At 46.1% G+C, this 17860-nt stretch overlaps 1 protein-coding gene across 1 annotated transcript in view; it reads right to left on the bottom strand.

The window, feature by feature from the left end:
* Positions 1–916: 916 nt before the first annotated feature.
* tmem8b (transmembrane protein 8B) overlaps positions 917–17860 on the bottom strand; it is a 79016-nt gene continuing 62072 nt past the window's right edge. Inside the window, exons 5-9 of the mRNA XM_043704301.1 lie at positions 15164–15306; positions 13499–13677; positions 11007–11153; positions 5317–5433; positions 917–1556 (exon numbers count right to left, since the gene is read on the bottom strand). Of these exons, the coding sequence (XP_043560236.1) occupies positions 1206–1556; positions 5317–5433; positions 11007–11153; positions 13499–13677; positions 15164–15306 (937 nt within the window). The 3' untranslated portion in view covers positions 917–1205. The remainder of the gene's footprint in view (positions 1557–5316; positions 5434–11006; positions 11154–13498; positions 13678–15163; positions 15307–17860) is intronic.

The following is a 17860-nucleotide window of genomic DNA, read 5'->3' on the forward strand; positions in this document are numbered from 1 at the left end:
TCCCTCAGTCTTCTCTTTTCTACCTGGAAGTGCTCCAGCCTGTGCAACTATTCCTGATAGTTATGACCTCTCGATTCTGGGATCATTTGACTGTGAGATCTGATGGTAGCTCACCCCAGACAGTTCGATTCTCTTGCTTCTGAGTTATGCAGCCAGCGAGTCATAGAGATGTACAGCACGGAAACAGACCGTTCAGTCCAAATTGTCCATGCCAATCAAATATCCTAAACTAATCTAGTCATTTGCCAGCATTTAGCCCATAGTCCTTTAAACCCTTCCTCTTCATACAACTATCCAGATGCCTTTGAAATGTTCGCTGAAAATGTGTTGCTGGAAAAGCGCAGCAGGTCAGGCAGCATCCAAGGAGCAGGACAATCGACGTTTCGGAAGGGCTCATGCCCGTAACGTCGATTCTCCTGCTCCTTGGATGCTGCCTGACCTGCTGCACTTTTCCAGCAACACATTTTCAGCTCTGATCTCCAGCATCTGCAGCCCTCACTTTCTCCTGCCTTTGAAATGTTGTAATGATACCAGCCTCCACCACTTCCTCTGACAGCTCATTCCATACACACATCACCCTCTGCATAAAGACGTTGCCCCTTAGGTCCTTTTTATATCTGTCCCCTCTCACTCTCAACTCAAGCCCTCTAGTTCTGGAATCCCCTACCTTGAGGACAAGATCTTGGCTATTCACCCTATCCATGCCCCTCATGATTCTATAAACCTCTATAAGGTCACCTGACAGCCTCTGATGTTCCAGGGAAAACAGCCCCAGCCTATTCAGCCTCTCCCTACAGTTCAAGCCCTCCAACCCTGGCAACATCCTCGTAAACCTTTTAAAGGGAGTCTCACACATTTTTGAAACGAAAAATGTGAATTCAAAAAATTTTTTAATACAATTTTATTGAGACAAATACTGAGGGAGCCCTCCTCTCCCCATTCTTGCATTTCAAATAGTTCTGGAGGGGGTCGAGAGTGGGTAGGTGAGAAGGCATGTGGAGATTCCAATGACAGAATGGAAAGTTCTGGAGCTGCCCAGTCTCAGGTTTGGTTTATGTACAGAGCACCTGTTCATATTTCCCTCTCTCTCTGTTCTCTGTGACGTTCATCCCAGTTTTTCATCAAGGTTGGGGCATGGTGGGTGTACAAAGAGAGAGAGAGAGGGAATTCCTGTTGTTTTACTGCAAGTCCAACTCCCAGCAACATCAGCTGCTGCAAATGCTGTTCACAGATACTAGGCTTGGATCGACCAACCCCATCTCCTCGTGCTCATTGACACAGAGACGGTATCCGCAGCCCCTCTTCCTCGGCAGAGGGACCACCCCTTTGGCGTTGGCCGCTCCCTCGGGCCTGGTGGTGGGAGGCAGCAGGAAGCCCACACTGCCAGCGATCAGCATGTGCCAGATGCTATGGATGTAGAAGTAGTTCTCCTCAGTCTCCACGAAGGCGTACAGCGCCACGGCGAACGTGGCGATGACTGTGCCAGGGAAAAGGTAGAAGACCCAGCGCTTCCAGGTCGGAGGGTAACAGTGACGTCTGCGGATTGTACGTACAGTCTGTGAGAGAAAGGGAAGCAGAACGTCATGGAGGCAAGCTGTACTTTTACAGGATCTATCACTCAAGCTATTGTGTATTAGATTAAATTCCCTACAGTGTGGAAACAGGCTCTTCGGCCCAACAAATCCACACCGACCCTCCGAAGAATAACCCACCCAGACCCATTCCCTGACATTTACTCCTGACTAGGCAAAAACAATGACTGCAGATGCTGGAAACCAGATTCTGGATTAGTGGTGCTGGAAGAGCACAGCAGTTCAGGCAGCATCCGAGGAGCAGTAAAAGCGACGTTTCGGGCAAAAGCCCTGATAAACGTCGATTACTCCACACAGACGGTCACCTGAGGTCAGAAGCGAACCCGAGTTCCTGGCGCTGTGAGGCAGCAGTGCCAACCACTGGGCTACCGTGCCGCTGGTGAATCTTTTAAGGTGAATCTTTATCACGTATGGTGTGGCATAATTAGGTACAACCAAGTCTTGCTGAAAAGAGAGACAGTCCCTGAAACTTTTCACCTTGCCATCCATCAGGACCAATGCAAGAATGCCAATTTTCAAACAATCACAACAATTTATACTGCAGGAGCATAGTGCACTGTTGCGTTGGAAAATCAATTCTGATTGGCTGAGGCATTACCATGGAATAAGTAACAGGGAATTATAGGCTCTCCAAGCTCCCAGGTCATTCAACAGAACAAAAGACTCCTTTTGGAAGCATTTTTGCTCCTAAAGTCACAGAGTCCTATACACGGAGACAGACTCTTTGGCCCACACTTGGTCCATGTCGAACAAAATGTCCATCTACACTAACTCCATTTCCCTGCACTTGGTCCATATCCACGTAATCCTTTCCTATCCATATATTTGTCCAAATGCCTTTTAAATGTTGTTAATGTACCCACCTCAACAACTTCCGCTGGCATCTCATTCCATACGCATACCACCCTCTGCGTAAAAACATTGCCCCTCAGATTCCCTTTTATTCTTTCCCCTCTAACCTTAAACCTCGATGCCCTCTAGTCCTCAATTCCCCAACCCTGGGAAAATGACTGAGTGCATTCACCCTGTCCATGCCTCTCATGATGTCTCAAGATCCTCCCTCAGTCTCCTATGCTCTAAAGAAAAAAGGTCCTAGTTTGTCTAACCTCTCGCTGTAACTCAAATCACTGAATCCAGGCAACATCCTTGTAAATTTCTTCTGCACTCTTTCCAGTTTAATAACGTCCTTCCTATAGCAAGATGACCAAAACTGAACACAGTACTCCATGTGTGGCCTCCTGAGGTAGGAATTGTTGTAACTATTGAAATTTGATATTCTTGCATTTGTCCTGATAGTACTTTTTGAATTCCTTCCAGGCATTACTGGATAGACCAGCATTGAGGTTGAAACTTTATTGCTGGAACAGCACAGCAGGTCAGGCAGCATCCAGGGAACAGGAGATTCGACGTTTCGGGCACAGGCCCTTCTTCATTCCTGAAGAAGGGCCTGTGCCCGAAACGTCGAATCTCCTGCTCCCTGGATGCTGCCTGACCTGCTGTGCTGTTCCAGCAATAAAGTTTCAACTTTGATCTCCAGCATCTGCAGACCTCACTTTCTCCTGGATAGACCAGCATCTATTGTCTCGCCCTAGTTGCTCAGAGAGCAGTTAAGAGTCAAGTACATTGATGTGGATCTGGAGTTACGTATAGGCCAGACCAAGTAAGGATAGTAGAGTTATTTCCCTAAATGACATTAGTGAACCAGATGGATTGGTACAACAGTTGACAATGGCCACCATTGGACTAATTTTTTAGTGAATTCAAATTTCCCCAACTGTTGTGGAAGGATAATGACAGTATCCTCCCACTATTTCATCGCCAGCACCAAGACAATACGACATTTCAGCCACACCTCCGACTTTGCAGTGACACTCAGGTTCCGTATCACCAAATGATTGTGTGTGATAAATGATTTTAAGACACAGTGTGTCAGCTAAGGTGTTATGTTGAGTGCCGCACTTTCGAAAGGGTTGCCATGGCTATGCAGATGGTGCGGAGAAGATTTCCTGTCATGGTGCCAGCTCCTCAGTTATGTGGAGAGACTGAGCAAACGGCAACTATTCCCCTTTCAACAGGAAGGATTCATGGGAGCTTTCATCGAGGTTTCAAAGGCATGAAGCGTTTTGATAAGAGTGGACGGGGAGGAGACTTTTCCCACTGGGAGGAATCAGGAGATTGGCCAGAGAGTCAGAGGGAAGATGGGAAGAATTTCCTTTATGACTCCAATTCTGAATCAGACATTGTAAAACTCTTCATGTCAATGATATGCTTTTAAGCGTAGTCTCCAGTGTAGATAAACACGACAGCTAATTTGTACACAGGCAGCTCCCACAAACTGTAATGTGATGATGATCAGAATATTTTGTAACTGAATGATATTGTTTCTTTGATATCTATTGAATACCCCTCTTCATCTTTGCATAGCAGGTGGGGCATCAGTTTAATATCTTATACAAGAGAAGGTACCCCCGAGAATGAAGTTCTGGCTCAGTACAGGCAATAGGGGAGTCAGCCCAGCTCCAGTCTCTGCAATAAGGCTAATTCAGACACTTAGAGACAAGAACACAAGCCTCTGGATGAACAACATAGAGTCATTGAGATGTACAGCATGGAAACAGACCCTTCGGCCCAACTCATCCATGCCGATCAGAAACCCTAAATTTAACTTGTCCCATTTGCCAGACCTTGGCCCCTATCCCTCTACACCCTTCCTATTCATATATCCATCCAGATGCCTTTTAAATGTTATAATAGTACCAGCCTCCACCCTGTGTGAAAAAGTTGCCCCTTACGTCCCTGTTATATTTTTCCCCTCTCATCTTAAAACAATGCCCTCTAGTTTTGGACTCCCCTAGCCTGAAAAAAAAAGACCTTGTTTATTTATCCTGTCCATGCCCCTAATGGTTTTATAAACTTCTATCAGGTCACCCCTCAGTCCCCGATGCTCCAGGGTAAACAGCCCCAGCCTATTCAGCCTCTCCTGAGAGCTCAAACCCTCTAACATCGGGTTGGCTGTAGACACAATCTGGCTGATGAACTAGACCAGAGCCACTCAAAATATTTCTGATGCTTCCCACAGGCACAAAATGAAACAAAATCCTGTCAATTGCGGAGATCTGAAATTACAGCATAAATTGCTGGAGATACTCAGCAGGACTGACAGTACCTGCGGAGAAAGAGAAAGAGGTATAATTTTGAGTCTAGTATAACACACTTGAAGCATTAATTCTGTTTCTCTCTCCATTGATGCTGCCAGACCTGCTGAGTTTCTCAAGCAATTTCTGTTTGCATTTCAGACTTGTATTTCACTGACTGAGATTTGGCAGAGGTTTACAAAATCATGAGTGAGCTGGTAGATCAGGAGATGCTGTTCCAGCTCATCAAAGGAAAAGGAATGAGGGGATGTAAATTGAAAATGATGTGCAAACAAAGCAAGGGTAATGTGATTACAAACTTTTTCACTCAGTGAGTAGTTAGGGGCTGGAACACGCTGCCTGGAAATGTGGCAGGTTCAAACGAGGAGAGCATTGGATGGTTATTGGGAAAGAATGGTCTACAAGGGTATGGAGAAAAGGCAGGAGATTGACACGAGGCGATAGAAGCAGTGCAGGGCACAATGGGCCAAATGGTCTCTTTCTGCACCAGAACAACTCCGTTCTTCCTCAGAATGATTACATACAGCCAATGCAGCAGATACAAAAAGGGTGAATATCCATCTCCCTACCCAAGCGATGGCCATAATGCCGAGAGCAAAGAGGCTTGGTCCCAGAAGATTCCACAGTCCATGCCGATCCAACTGCAAAGCCATCGACAGCAACATGGCTCCCAGCAAGTACAAGATCTGTCAAAGTGCAAAGGGCAAGGGTCATCATGATGATATGTGATATAATAAACCATCAATGACAGATATTTTAATTATCTATGCTGTCTTCGCTTTAACTTAATATTCAACTGCTCTCAGTGAGAACGAGGTTTACTCTTGTTTTGTTGGTCAGAACATGTCACCAATCTGCCTGAAGAATTGTTCAAGGATATCAAGGGCTACAGAATGAAGTGTTCTGTGCAATGTGATCGGGGAATCAGAGGGTGACACAGTACAGGAGGAGGCTGCTTGGCCCATCAAGTCCGTTCTAGCTCTCTACAAGAACACCTCAACTTTTTTTTATATATCTACTCGCAAGATTAGCATTGCTGGCTGGGTCTGCAATTATTACCCATCCCTCGTTGCTCTTGAGAAGGTGATGGTAAATTTCTTTCTGGAACCACTGCAGTCCATGTGCTGTAGGTGGACGCACACCGCCCTGAGGGAGGGAATTCTAGGGTTGTGACCCAGCGAGAGCAACGGAGGGGTGATATATTTCCAAATCAGGATACTGAGTCACTTGGAGGGGAACTTGCTGGAAGATGGTGTTCCCATGTATCTGCTGCCCTTATCTTTCTAGATGGAAGTGATCGTGGGTTTGGAAGGTGCTGTTTGAGGATATTTGGCAAATTTCTGCAGTGTGTCTTGGAGATGGTATGCACTGTTGCTACTGAGCGTCAGTGGTGGAGGGAGTGGTGCTTGTGGATGTGGTAACAATCAAGCAGTCTGCATTATTCTGGGTGGTGTTGAGTTTTTCGGGTGTTGTTGGAGGGACATCGATCCTGGCAAGTGGGGAGTATTCCATCACACTCCTGACTCGTGTCTTGTAGATGATGGAGAGGCTTTGGGGAGTTACTCACTGCAGTATTCCTTGCCTCCAACCTGCTGTTATGTGTTTATGTGGCGAGTCCAGTTCTGTTTCTGGTTAATGGTAACCCCCAGGACGTTGATAGTGATAGTCCCCTGCCCATCCCATGCAACCTTGCAAGTTCTCCTCTTTTCAAACAATCATCCAATTCACTCCCAGTTGAATCTGCCTCCAAAACACCTTGTAGCATATAGATTCCGATCAGCCATGATCTAGTTAAATCAGGCTCATGGGGATGAAAGACCTAATCCTAATCCCTAGTTCTTCCCAGAAGGCAATTTCTGTCAACCAGTGAAACAAGGATTTCTTTGAATCAGGGATATCCCACAACCAAAAGCTATATTTATCCTGTTCCGACCTGCTGTACTCACACAGGTCAAGTCCAGTACCAACAACTAACAGCTTGGATTTAATCCACTCTGTTCCAGATAACGTCACAGTGAATGGTACAGACTGCAGGGCATCTCGGTTGGGGCACACAGTGGGTGGTGTGCCGATGCCCAGGTCACAAGGCCTGGTCTCTGGCCAATGGCGGTCTCTGCGATTAGGTGAGAAGAAAAGTAACAGCTTGCATTTATGTAGCACCTTCCATGACCACAGTCAACAAGGGGCAATGTGGGAAAATGTGGCAATCGGAACACAGCAAGATCCCATAATTAGCGTTTTAAATTTATTTTCTCATCAGATGTGAGAGGGCCAGGTGTTAAGGCCAGCATTTGTTGCCCACCCCTATCTGCCCTTGAACTGAGTGGCTTGTGAGGCCATTTCAGAGGGCAGGTCAGAGACAACTGTATTGCTGTGTGTCTAGAGTCACAAGTAGGCCAGAAGCATTGAAGACAACAGGAGGAATAGGCCATTCAGCCCTTCAAGCCTGGGCTCTACCATTCAATTTGATCATGGCCAATCTTCCAACTCAGTTCCCTTTCCCAAATTCTCCCCATACCCTTTGATCCCTTCATCCCTGGGAAATATAGCTAGCTCCTTCTTAACAACAGATGATGGAAGGATGGCAGATTTCTTTCTCTGAAGGATATTAGTGAACCAGAAGGAATTTTAAGACAACCAATAATAATTTCATGGCCAGCATCACAAACAATAGCTTTCTCAGAACAAATTGTTGTGGATCCAACTGGGGAATCAGGTTATTTTGGATCTAGTAATGTTTAATGAGATAGGTTTGATAAACAATGTCAGAGTAAAATATCCCCTTGGAAATAGTGACCATAACATGGTAGAATTTAGCATTTAGTTTAAGAAGGAGGAACTTGAGTTGGAAACAACTGAGCTAAACTTAAATCAGGGTTACTACAAAGGAATAGAATCCCTACAGTGTGGAATCAGACCATTTGGTCCATCAAGTCCCTCCAAAGAGTATCCCACCCAGACCCACCCCGTACAACCCCTGCATTCCCTATGGCCAATGGATCTAACTTGCACATCGTTGGACCGTGGGAGAAAACTAGAAACCCACACAGACAGAGAGAATGTGCAAACTCCGCACAGTCACCCAATGCTGGAATCGAATCCAGGTCCCTGGCATTGTGAGGCAGCAGTGCTAACCACTGTGCCACCCTGAGAGGGTACAGCTGGCTGGAGTGGACTGGGAAAGGAGTGTAGCAGCAAAGGTAGTTGAGGAACAATGGCAGACTTTTAAGAAAATAGTTCATGGCTCACAGCAAAAATAGATCTCAGTGAGGAAGGAGGATTCAACATCAGAAAACACAAAATTCCTGATGAAGGGCTCTTGCCCAAAATGTCGACTCTCCTGCTCCTCGGATGCTGCCTGACTGGCTGTGCTTTTCCAGCACCACACTCTCGACTCAGAAAACACCAGGCCTTGTCTCTGGCCTACGGTGGTCTCTGCAAATAGATGCGAATGAAAACAACACTAAGGGGAGAAACCCAACCACGGTTAACCCAAAAGGTTAAGGACAGCATCATATTGAAAGAAAATATATCCAATGTGGCAAAGGTTAGTGGTCAGCCAAGAGGATTGAGAAACTTTTAAAAACCAATAAAAGACAACCATTTTAAAAAAGAGGCAGAAGAAAAGCTTTGAGCGTAAACTGGAAAGTAATATCAAGATGGACAGTAAGAGCTTCCTGAAATACATGAAAAGGAAGAGGGAGGTCAAAGTGGGCAATGGCTCCTGAGAGAATGAGGTGGGGGAAATCAGAATGGGGTACCAAGAAATGAGACAGGAGTTAAAGAAATACTTTGCATCTGTCTTCATAGCAGAAACCACCAATAGCATTCCAATATTATTAAATATTCAAATAGCAAAAGAGGGAGAGGAACTGAATCCAAGAATTATCACAAAAGGAAAAGTACCTTGGAAACTAATGGGGTTAAAGGCTGGCAAGTCTCCCGGACCTGATCCTTGGCAAAAAGGTGTAGGTCAGAGTGTGGATACACTGGCAGTACTCTTTCACAGGACGATAAAATATAGGAGGAGAATTAGGCCCATCAGCCCATCGAGTCTGCTCCCCCATTTGGTCATAGCTGATGTGTTTCTCAAGTCCATTCTCCTGCTTTCTCCCAGCAACCCTTGGTCCCCTTACTAATCAAGAACCTCTCCATCTCTGTCTCAAATACACTCAATGACATGGCCTCCACAATCCTCTGCGACAATGAATTCCACAGATTCCCCACCCTCTGGCTGAAGAAATTCCTCCTCATCTCGGTTCTAAAGGGTTACCCCTTCACTCTGAGACTGTACCTTCAAGTCTTAATCTCTTTACTAGTGGAAACATCTTCTCCACATTCTTCCTGTTCAGGCCTCTCGGTATTCTATAATTATCAATCCGATTCCCCCTGATCCTTCTAAACTCCATCGAGTACAGAGCCAGAGTTCTCAACCAGCTCTGTGCAGCACCTTGTCACCTTGTTCTGGAAATCCCATTAGGTCATGTTCACTGGCTCTCCTTTGTCTAACTTGCTCATTACCTCCTCAAAGTATTCTAACAGATTTGTCAGACGCGACCTCCCCTTGACGAAGCCATGCTGACTCTGCCCTATTTTATCATGCACTTCAGAATCTCGTCCATAATAATGGACTCTGAAACCTTGCTAACCACTGAGGTCAGGCTAACAGGCCTTTAGTTTCCTGTCTTCTGCCTCTCTCTCTTCTTAAATAGGGGACTTATATTCGGCATTTTCCAGTCCTCTGGGCCCCTCACATACTCCAGGGATTCCTAAAAGATCACCACCAATACCTCTATAATCTCTTTAACACCTCACCTAGGGATGTTTAGGTTAGGTGGATAAACAGTATTACGGGGATAGGGTAGGGGGATTAGTCTGGATGGGATGCTGTTCGGAGGGTAAATGATTAAAATGTCATACAGTTGATGCGATGCACTGAACAAACTTAGATTGCTGTTAAATCTTTAATCCCTCTACACTGTCCCCATCAAACACTCCCAGGTCAGGGACAGCACAGGATTAGATACAGAGTAAATCTCCCTTTACACTGTCCACGACCAAACACTCCCAAGACAGGGACAGCATGGGGTAAGATACAGAGCAAAGCTGGCTCTACACTGTCCCCATCAAGCCGTCCTGATATGAATCTGTGCTGCTTTAATAGGTTTTCAGATCATTCTTTCCCCGATTGTGTCCGTATCAGGTATTTGCTGATAGTTTCACAGACACTGTTACTGTTTTTAACATTTTATCCTAATTTTTTATTTAATTAGCTGTAATTTAAATTCCTGTGATGAATTTTGAACTTATATCCAGAGATCCCTCATTCCGATCTGTGAATTACTGGTGCATTTACATAACTAAGCAGCCGCCATATCCAGTTATCCTGATACTGTGCTAACTGGGTCAGTTTTACCTTCACTCTGGGAATATCCTAACTGCGGTCACATGGAAGATATGGAGCCAGGAGGCTGGGGAACCTTGCGATTGGAATCTGGAATCTAGAAAGAGAAAACTCGCTGACGAAACCATTGCTCCATCAAATCTATTGAACAGTAGGAGCTGGATGATGGGCCAACTCCTGGATGGCCAATGTACGAGAAATGACAGGCCGACAGTATTCATGGTCATCCAGGGATACTTCCAAAGTTTCCAAGGAATTAAATTGCTGTCAATATCCTGACTTGGAAATATATCACTGTTCCTTCACTGTCGCTCAGTCAAAATCCTGGAATTCCTTCTCTAAGGGTATTGTGGGTCTACCTACAACACATGGACTGCAGCAGTTCAAGAAGGCAGCTCACCCCAACTTCTCAAGGGGCAATTAGCAATGGGCAACAAGTGCTGGCCCAGCCAGCGATGTCCACATCCCATCAAAATGAAATTGATGCTAGACTCCTTTGAAACGAAATAAGTAAATGTGAACATGGTGTGTGGGCAATGATTGAGAGAGAGGGGTGACATGTAGCCAGTTGCCCAGGATTCTCCCCCACTGAGGGATTTCCTCACCTCATCTCTGGATCTGTCTCATTGACAGAGACTGATCACGTGGATAAACGAGAATAAACCTCAGCTTTGTAACAACGTACAAAGAAAATCTCGAAAGCGAACATCTGGGAAAGCCGTCAGTGACGTGTGCTTGCTCGTGAGAGGGAGATAGTGAGAGGGAGAACAGCAGCAGGGATGGGGGTGAACAGTTGGATGGTCCCGGATTGCTGTGAGACAGGGCCCCACTTGGCCTGTCAAGGTGGAGACTAACCTGCTTGATGATTGGTTGCAGCCTCGCCATGGCAATAACCGTGACCCAGACAGACATCAGTGATCCCAGGAAGTCACAGAACTGCAGCACATCATACTCCATGATACAGAAGACCACGATCCCAGGCTGGTCACACGCGTGGTAAAACTGCAGGGGGCAGGAGGGTGGGAACAACAGCTAGTGTCACCTCACAGACAACAGGAAACCCTCTGAAAGTTACAGGGAGTCACTCCCAAACAGAGGAGGAGCGTCAGGCACAGGGGCTGGAATGTGGTTATCTCTATGAGGAATTAGGGGATCTGTTTCAAAATAAAGAGATGGGGATGAACAGGAATCCCTGACAGGATCCTTTGTCTTTGTAATTCTCTCCCTCAGCAAGCTGTGGACGCTGGGTCAAGGAATAGGTTTGAGGCTGATGTAGACAGAGCTTTGATCGACAAAACAGTTTAATGTTTTGGGGGAAGGCAGGAAAGCTCATCAAGGGGCTGAATGTTATTTAAATGGTCAAAGATTGGAGAATGATACAGAACAGAGAGATTGGGAGTCCGCATCCATGAAACATAAAGAAACATAAAGTCTACTGGAAATAGGGAAAGCAAATGGAATGTTGACCTTTATTTCAAAGGGAATAGAGTAGAAGGGGAGTAGAAGTTTTGCTCGAACTGTACGCAATACTAGTTAGGTAGACCAAGATACTAGTCTGACTGGAGCTGGTACACTGTGAATATACCTAAGAAAAGATATATTGGCATTGGAGACAGTCCAGCGAGTGCCCACTCGGTAATACCAGATCGATGTATTCTTGATCTTTACTGAATTCAAAGTATTACAAGGAAAGAACAGAAAATTGGAAGTGAGGAATGTCAGATCAGTCATGATCCTATTGAATGATGGAACAGGCTCAAGGGACTGAATGGCCTTCTCCTATTCCTATCTCTTATGGTCACATGGTATCAACAGACTGTCTGAAAAGGAAAGGTTGGGCCTGTATTTGTTGGACTATATAAGAATGTGGGGAGACCTTAGACTTACAAGGATGTTGCCAGGGTTGGAGGATCTGAGCTACAGGGAGAGGTTGAACAGGCTGGGGCTGTTTTCCCTGGAGCGTCAGAGACTGAGGGGAGACCTTATAGAGGTCTACAAAATTATGAGGGGCATGGATAGGATAAATAAACAAAGTCTTTTCTCTGGGGTTGGGGAGTCCAGAACGAGAGGGCAAAGGTTTAAGGTGAGAGGGGAAAGATATAAAAGAGACCTAAGGGGCATTTATTTCACGCAGAGGGTGGTACGTGTATGGAATGAGCTGCCAGAGGATGTGGTGGAGGCTGGTACAATTGTAACATTTAAGAGGCATTTGGATGGGTATATGAATAGGGAGGGTTTGGAGAGATATGAGCCGGGTGCTGGCAGGTGAGACTAGATTGGGTTGGGTTATCTGGTCAGCATGGACGGGTTGGACCGAAGGGTCTGTTTCCATGCTGTACATCTCTATGACCCTATGACTCTATGGAGCATACAAGATCCATTGGGAGATATGGGGAGATTGTTTCCCCTTGTGGGAGAGTGTAGGACCAAAGGGAATAATCCCAGAATCAGGCATTGCACATTTCAGACAGAGATGTGGAGGAATTTCTTCTCTCAGAAGGGGGTGAATCTATCACGGAGGGCTGTCAAGGCTGGGCCATGAAGTGGATTCAACACTGAGAGAGACAGAAGGGAATCAAGAGTTATGGGAGAAAATGGGAAAGGCAGACAGATATCCCTTCATATACACTGATAGTCAGAAAGTGCTGGAGAATGCTATACACCAGAGGCAGAGATGCATGTGAGACATTTGATAGGAAATAGGTTTGGGAGGTTTTCTATCATGGTAGCATGATACCGCAAATACAGATCTTGATCACTGAGGAGTCCAGACAAAGACTCCTTCACCCTGCTGCCAGACCAGGAGGTATTTAATTGGCCAATGAGGGCTTCTGGCTAGCAGGGTGGGAGGGGAGGTGTCAGGGAGTGTTAAATTAGGATTGGAAGGGAGGGAGTGGGGGTGAGGCATCAAGAGTTCAGGGGATCAGTGGTTGTGGAGTAATGGAGAGTCAGAGGTTTGAAGTCTAGAAGTGAGAGATTGAGGGTCAGAGCATTGATGGAAGGTGTTGAGGTTCCGCAGACCAGAGGGTGCCTGAAGAATGGCGAATAGAAGGTTGCAAGGTATTCAGGGTCGGAGGTGAGAGGTCACTTGTGCTGCCTCCTAGTGGAGATAGGGATTGGGAGCTGTACGTGGCCTTGCTCCCCACCCCCCCCCATCACCCCTGCCTCAGTGATCTAGAGGCACCGAGGTCGAATGGTCACCTTCCCAACCAGGAGCTCAGGCCCAACTGTGCTCTCTCAGCAAAGGCCAAAGGTCAAACAACCACTGTCATGTTCAAAGTGACCCTGTGCACAGTCCCCAGCGAAGCCGACCCCTTCCCAGAGATTCAGCAAATAATGGCACTGACCGTTGAGAAAAACATGGTGAAAATGTAGACAGAGGCCTCCAGGAGATACTCGCTGCGAATCGCTATGGCGACAGGCGGGACGAACATCAGGTTGCTGAGGCACAGCAGGAGGGTGGAGAGGAGCTGGAAGCTGTATGAATAAGCCTCCAGGTTATCAGTACAACCCCAGCCATTCCAACCTGTAACGGGACAAACCAGTCAGAGTGACAGAGACCACTCAGCCTCTCCAGTTAATGCTGGCCCTTTCCAGACAGTACCCAATCAGTCACCCTCCCTGCTCTGAACCCACAGCTCTGCAAATTTATGTTCATTTCATATTAAGTTGACACAGTTTATCTTTGAAAACGTGAGGATTGGTTCTCCTCCCAGCCCCATGTGAGAGACTGGGTTTTCGATCACCGCTCCTCTCTGTGTAAAAGAATTTCCACTTGTCTCTGCTCTGCAATCTTTGTCAATGATCAGAATCAAGATGGCCAGCTGCTTGTGGTCTGGGTGTTACCGAACCCCAGGACAGGGCCTTTCCCCCAGCCCCTTACACCCCAGCTCTGGGACTGGATCAGTGCCCTCTCAGTGACAATGTCATTCAGATTGGTGTTGCTAGCCATGACTGATCAGCAGTGAGCAGTATATAACCTCCAGGGTCTCTGCCTCCCAGTAAAACCCCATTGCCAGCCTGCCCAGGACTTCAGGGTCTTATCTCCTTCCTGATCATTACTGGATATTGGCATCACTGGCATCACGAATACGTATTGCCCATCCATAATTGCCCAGAGGGTATTTAAGTATCAACCACATTACTTTGGGTCTGGAGTCACGTGTAGGCCAGACTGGGTGTCAGATTTCCTTGCCTGAAGGACTTTGGTGAACCAGATGTGATTGACAGTCACCATTCGGTCAGATCTTTATTAAATTCAAATGTCACCATCTGCTATTGTGGGAATCGAACTCATGTCCCCAGAACATTCACCTGGATTACTAGTCCAGGGACATTACCACTGTGTTGGACAAGGTTCAATGAGAGACAGCATGGGGCTCTCACTAGCTCTCCTGCTAGCAGGCTAAACCATCTCAACCCTCTGTTATTGACCTGTGACAGACCCTCACATGGTTCATGCCCAATCTTACTGCTGTTAAAACCGAATACATCTCAAACTTTCCCCAGTTCTGATGAAGGGTGTTAACCCTGTTTTTCTCTCTCCATACTTGCTGCTGGAGTGTTTCATTCTGTAATGTTATTGGAGGTTTCCTGCTGTACAGTGGTTTGTACTGTGACCCTCCTTCCTGGTTGAAGGTCTCTCACACGCACACATACACACAGACAACACAATCTCACACACACAGTCTCCCTCACACATACACACTCACACACTCTTTCACTCACACACATGCACACACACGTACTCAGACTCACACCGGCACATAAATAGAGACACATACAGACACACACAGACACACAATCTCACTCTCTCACACAAACACACACACATACTCTCTCACACAAACATACTCAGACACACACACGCTCTCTCTCTCACACGCACATACACAAAAATAGAGGCACACACACAAATAGACGCACACACGCACTCACACACACACAAACAGACACACGCACACACACAAACATGCACACAAACCCCCGTACTGGAACTGGCTACAGCTTACCTGCTTTACATTCACAGGCAGCGTACAGGTAATTGTTGGTGCGTAGCAGTTTGCACTGTCCATACGTGCCACACTCATTTATACACGGAGTCAGATATGTTCTCAGATACACCTCTGCTGTCACATTGGTGCACTCTTCATACCTGCCAAAACCACAGATCATTCCAGTTACAAAGATTCTCAGTTTGGCTGCTTTGGGGCACGACCTGCTCAGTATCCACAGCTCTGTTACAAGCCCACACTGGATGGGCTGAAGAGCCTTCTTGTGTGCTCTAATATTCTATGATTCTGCAAGGACCTCAATAAGGGAGATCTGAAGGTGGTGGACACTGACCCTGATGACTGGGGGACAGTCAGTGACGGCTGGGCCTTCTGGAAGGGGACTGGGTGGAAGGTAATTGGAAGTGGTGAGTGAAATCAAAAAGCTCAGCTGCTAAGAAGAGGGGCCCAGAGAAAACTGAGGCCAGATCATCCTACACCTTCTCAGCCCAGGGTCTGCCTCTGCAGCAACTGAAGCAGGGACTGCCCCCTCAGACTGTAGCTCCTGGGCCACACCAGATGACGGTTAACGCAGTGATGTTCAAATCCCATGAGCGAATAAATTAAACCGAACATCACAGAAACAGATTATCGGACCATCCGCACCTTGATGCTTGTGGGAGCTTACTGTGCCCAAACTTGGCTAACAGAGGTTACATTTCTGTGGGTGTAATGCTGTCTGAGACACCCTGTGCTCTCAGCTCACTGCTCTCAGCGAATGAGTGAGTGATTACTGCTAAAAGTGCCTCACAGTTTACTGAGCAATCTCACTCTGCGACAGAGTAATTCTGGTTAAGCCTTTCAGTGAGACAGTGAGCTCACATTCTCCCTGCGTCCCTTTTATTTTGTTCCTTGTAAATCGGAGCCTGATCCAGATTAAACTGCTTGGGTTTAGCCAGGATCTCTCCGATAAACAGGTTTCCAATTACTTTCAAATCAAATTGTATTTAATAAAAACCCCAGACGTCAATCTCTGTTTATTCAGTCTTATGTGCTGTCATTAGCGAGATTTGGATGAATACAAATCAAATTCTCATATCTGGGAGACAAATAGTCTCTCTCGGTGATAAACCAGCCCAAGACAATGAGGAGAGAAAAAAAAACAGGAAGAGCTGAAAATAGCCAGCTGGTCTGAGAGCAATAGAGTCATTTTGATTCAAAACATTAATTCTTTTCATTCATTCACCAAAGTGGGCATCGCTAGCTAGGTCAGTATTTATTATCCATCCCTAATTGCCCAGAGAGTAATTAAGAGTCAGCCACATTGTTGTAGATTTGGAGTCACACGTAGGTCACACCAGGTAAGGATAGCAGATTTCCTTCCTGAAGGGCATTACTGAACCAGATGGGTTTTACCAATAAATACAGGGACTTTCCACAGATGTATTTGAGGGGGTCGAGACATGTCTGTAATGGAGATAGGAATAGAGCATTCCAATGTTAGATTCAATGGAAAAGATGGGACAGGAACTTAGAATCATAGAATCCCTACACTGTGGAAGCAGTCAGTTCAGCCCATAAAGTCCACACTGAGCCTCCGAAGACCATTCTACTCAGACATACCCAACTACCCTATCCCTGCAACCTTGCATTTCCCATGGCAAGTCTGCACATCCCTGTACACTACAGACAATTTAGCATCCACCTGACCTGCACGTCTTTGGACTGTGGGAGGAAACTGGAGTACCCGGAGGAAAGCCCCACAGACACAGGGAAAATGTGCAAATTCCACACAGACAGACTCCCAAGGCTGGAAGTGAACCTGGGTCACTGGTGCTGTGAGGCAGCAGTGCTAACCACTGAGCCACCATGCCGCCCCTAAACTTGAGTAGAGCATAGACATCAGCATTTGGGCTGGTTGGGCCAAATGGCCTGTTTCCATGCTGTATGTCTGATAATCCTATGGATTCCAAAAGTGAGTGGGCTGGTGTGGGGTGAGAAAGGCTTAAAACCTTAACTCGTGATGCTAACATACTCAGTGAATGGCAAGAGTGTGAAATTCACTGACACAGCGAGTAATCAAGGAGAGTACAGAAAATACGAAAATATAAAAGCTGGTTAAACACAGGAGGGAGAAAGAAGCAGGAGGAGAATAATAGGGTAGTTATGGTAGGGGATTTTAACTTTCCAAACATCGACTGGGACTGCCATAGTGTTAAAGGTTTAGATGGAGAGGAATTTCTTAAGTGTGTACAAGACAATTTTCTGATTCAGTATGTGGATGTACCTATAAGAGAAGGTGCAAAACTTGACCTACTCTTGGGAAATAAGGCAGGGCAGATGACTGAGGTGTCAGTGGGGGAGCACTTTGGGGCCAGCGACAATAATTCTATTCGTTTTAAAATAGTGATGGAAAAGAATAGACCTGATCTAAAAGTTGAAGTTCTACATTGGAGAAAGGCCAATTTTGATAGTATTAGGCAAGAACTTTTGAAAGCTGATTGGAGGCAGATGTTCGCAGGTAAAGGGACGGCTGGAAAATGGGAAGCCTTCAGAAATGAGATAACAAGAATCCAGAGAAAGTATATTCCTGTCAGGATGATAGGGAATGCTGGATGACTAAAGAAATTGAGGGTCTTGTTAAGAAAAAGAAGGAAGCATATGTAAGGTATAGGCAGGATAGATCGAGTGAATCCTGAGAAGAGTATAAAGGAAGTA

Source organism: Chiloscyllium plagiosum, chromosome 2 (genome assembly GCF_004010195.1).
Source record: "Chiloscyllium plagiosum isolate BGI_BamShark_2017 chromosome 2, ASM401019v2, whole genome shotgun sequence".
Classification (NCBI taxonomy): domain Eukaryota; kingdom Metazoa; phylum Chordata; class Chondrichthyes; order Orectolobiformes; family Hemiscylliidae; genus Chiloscyllium; species Chiloscyllium plagiosum.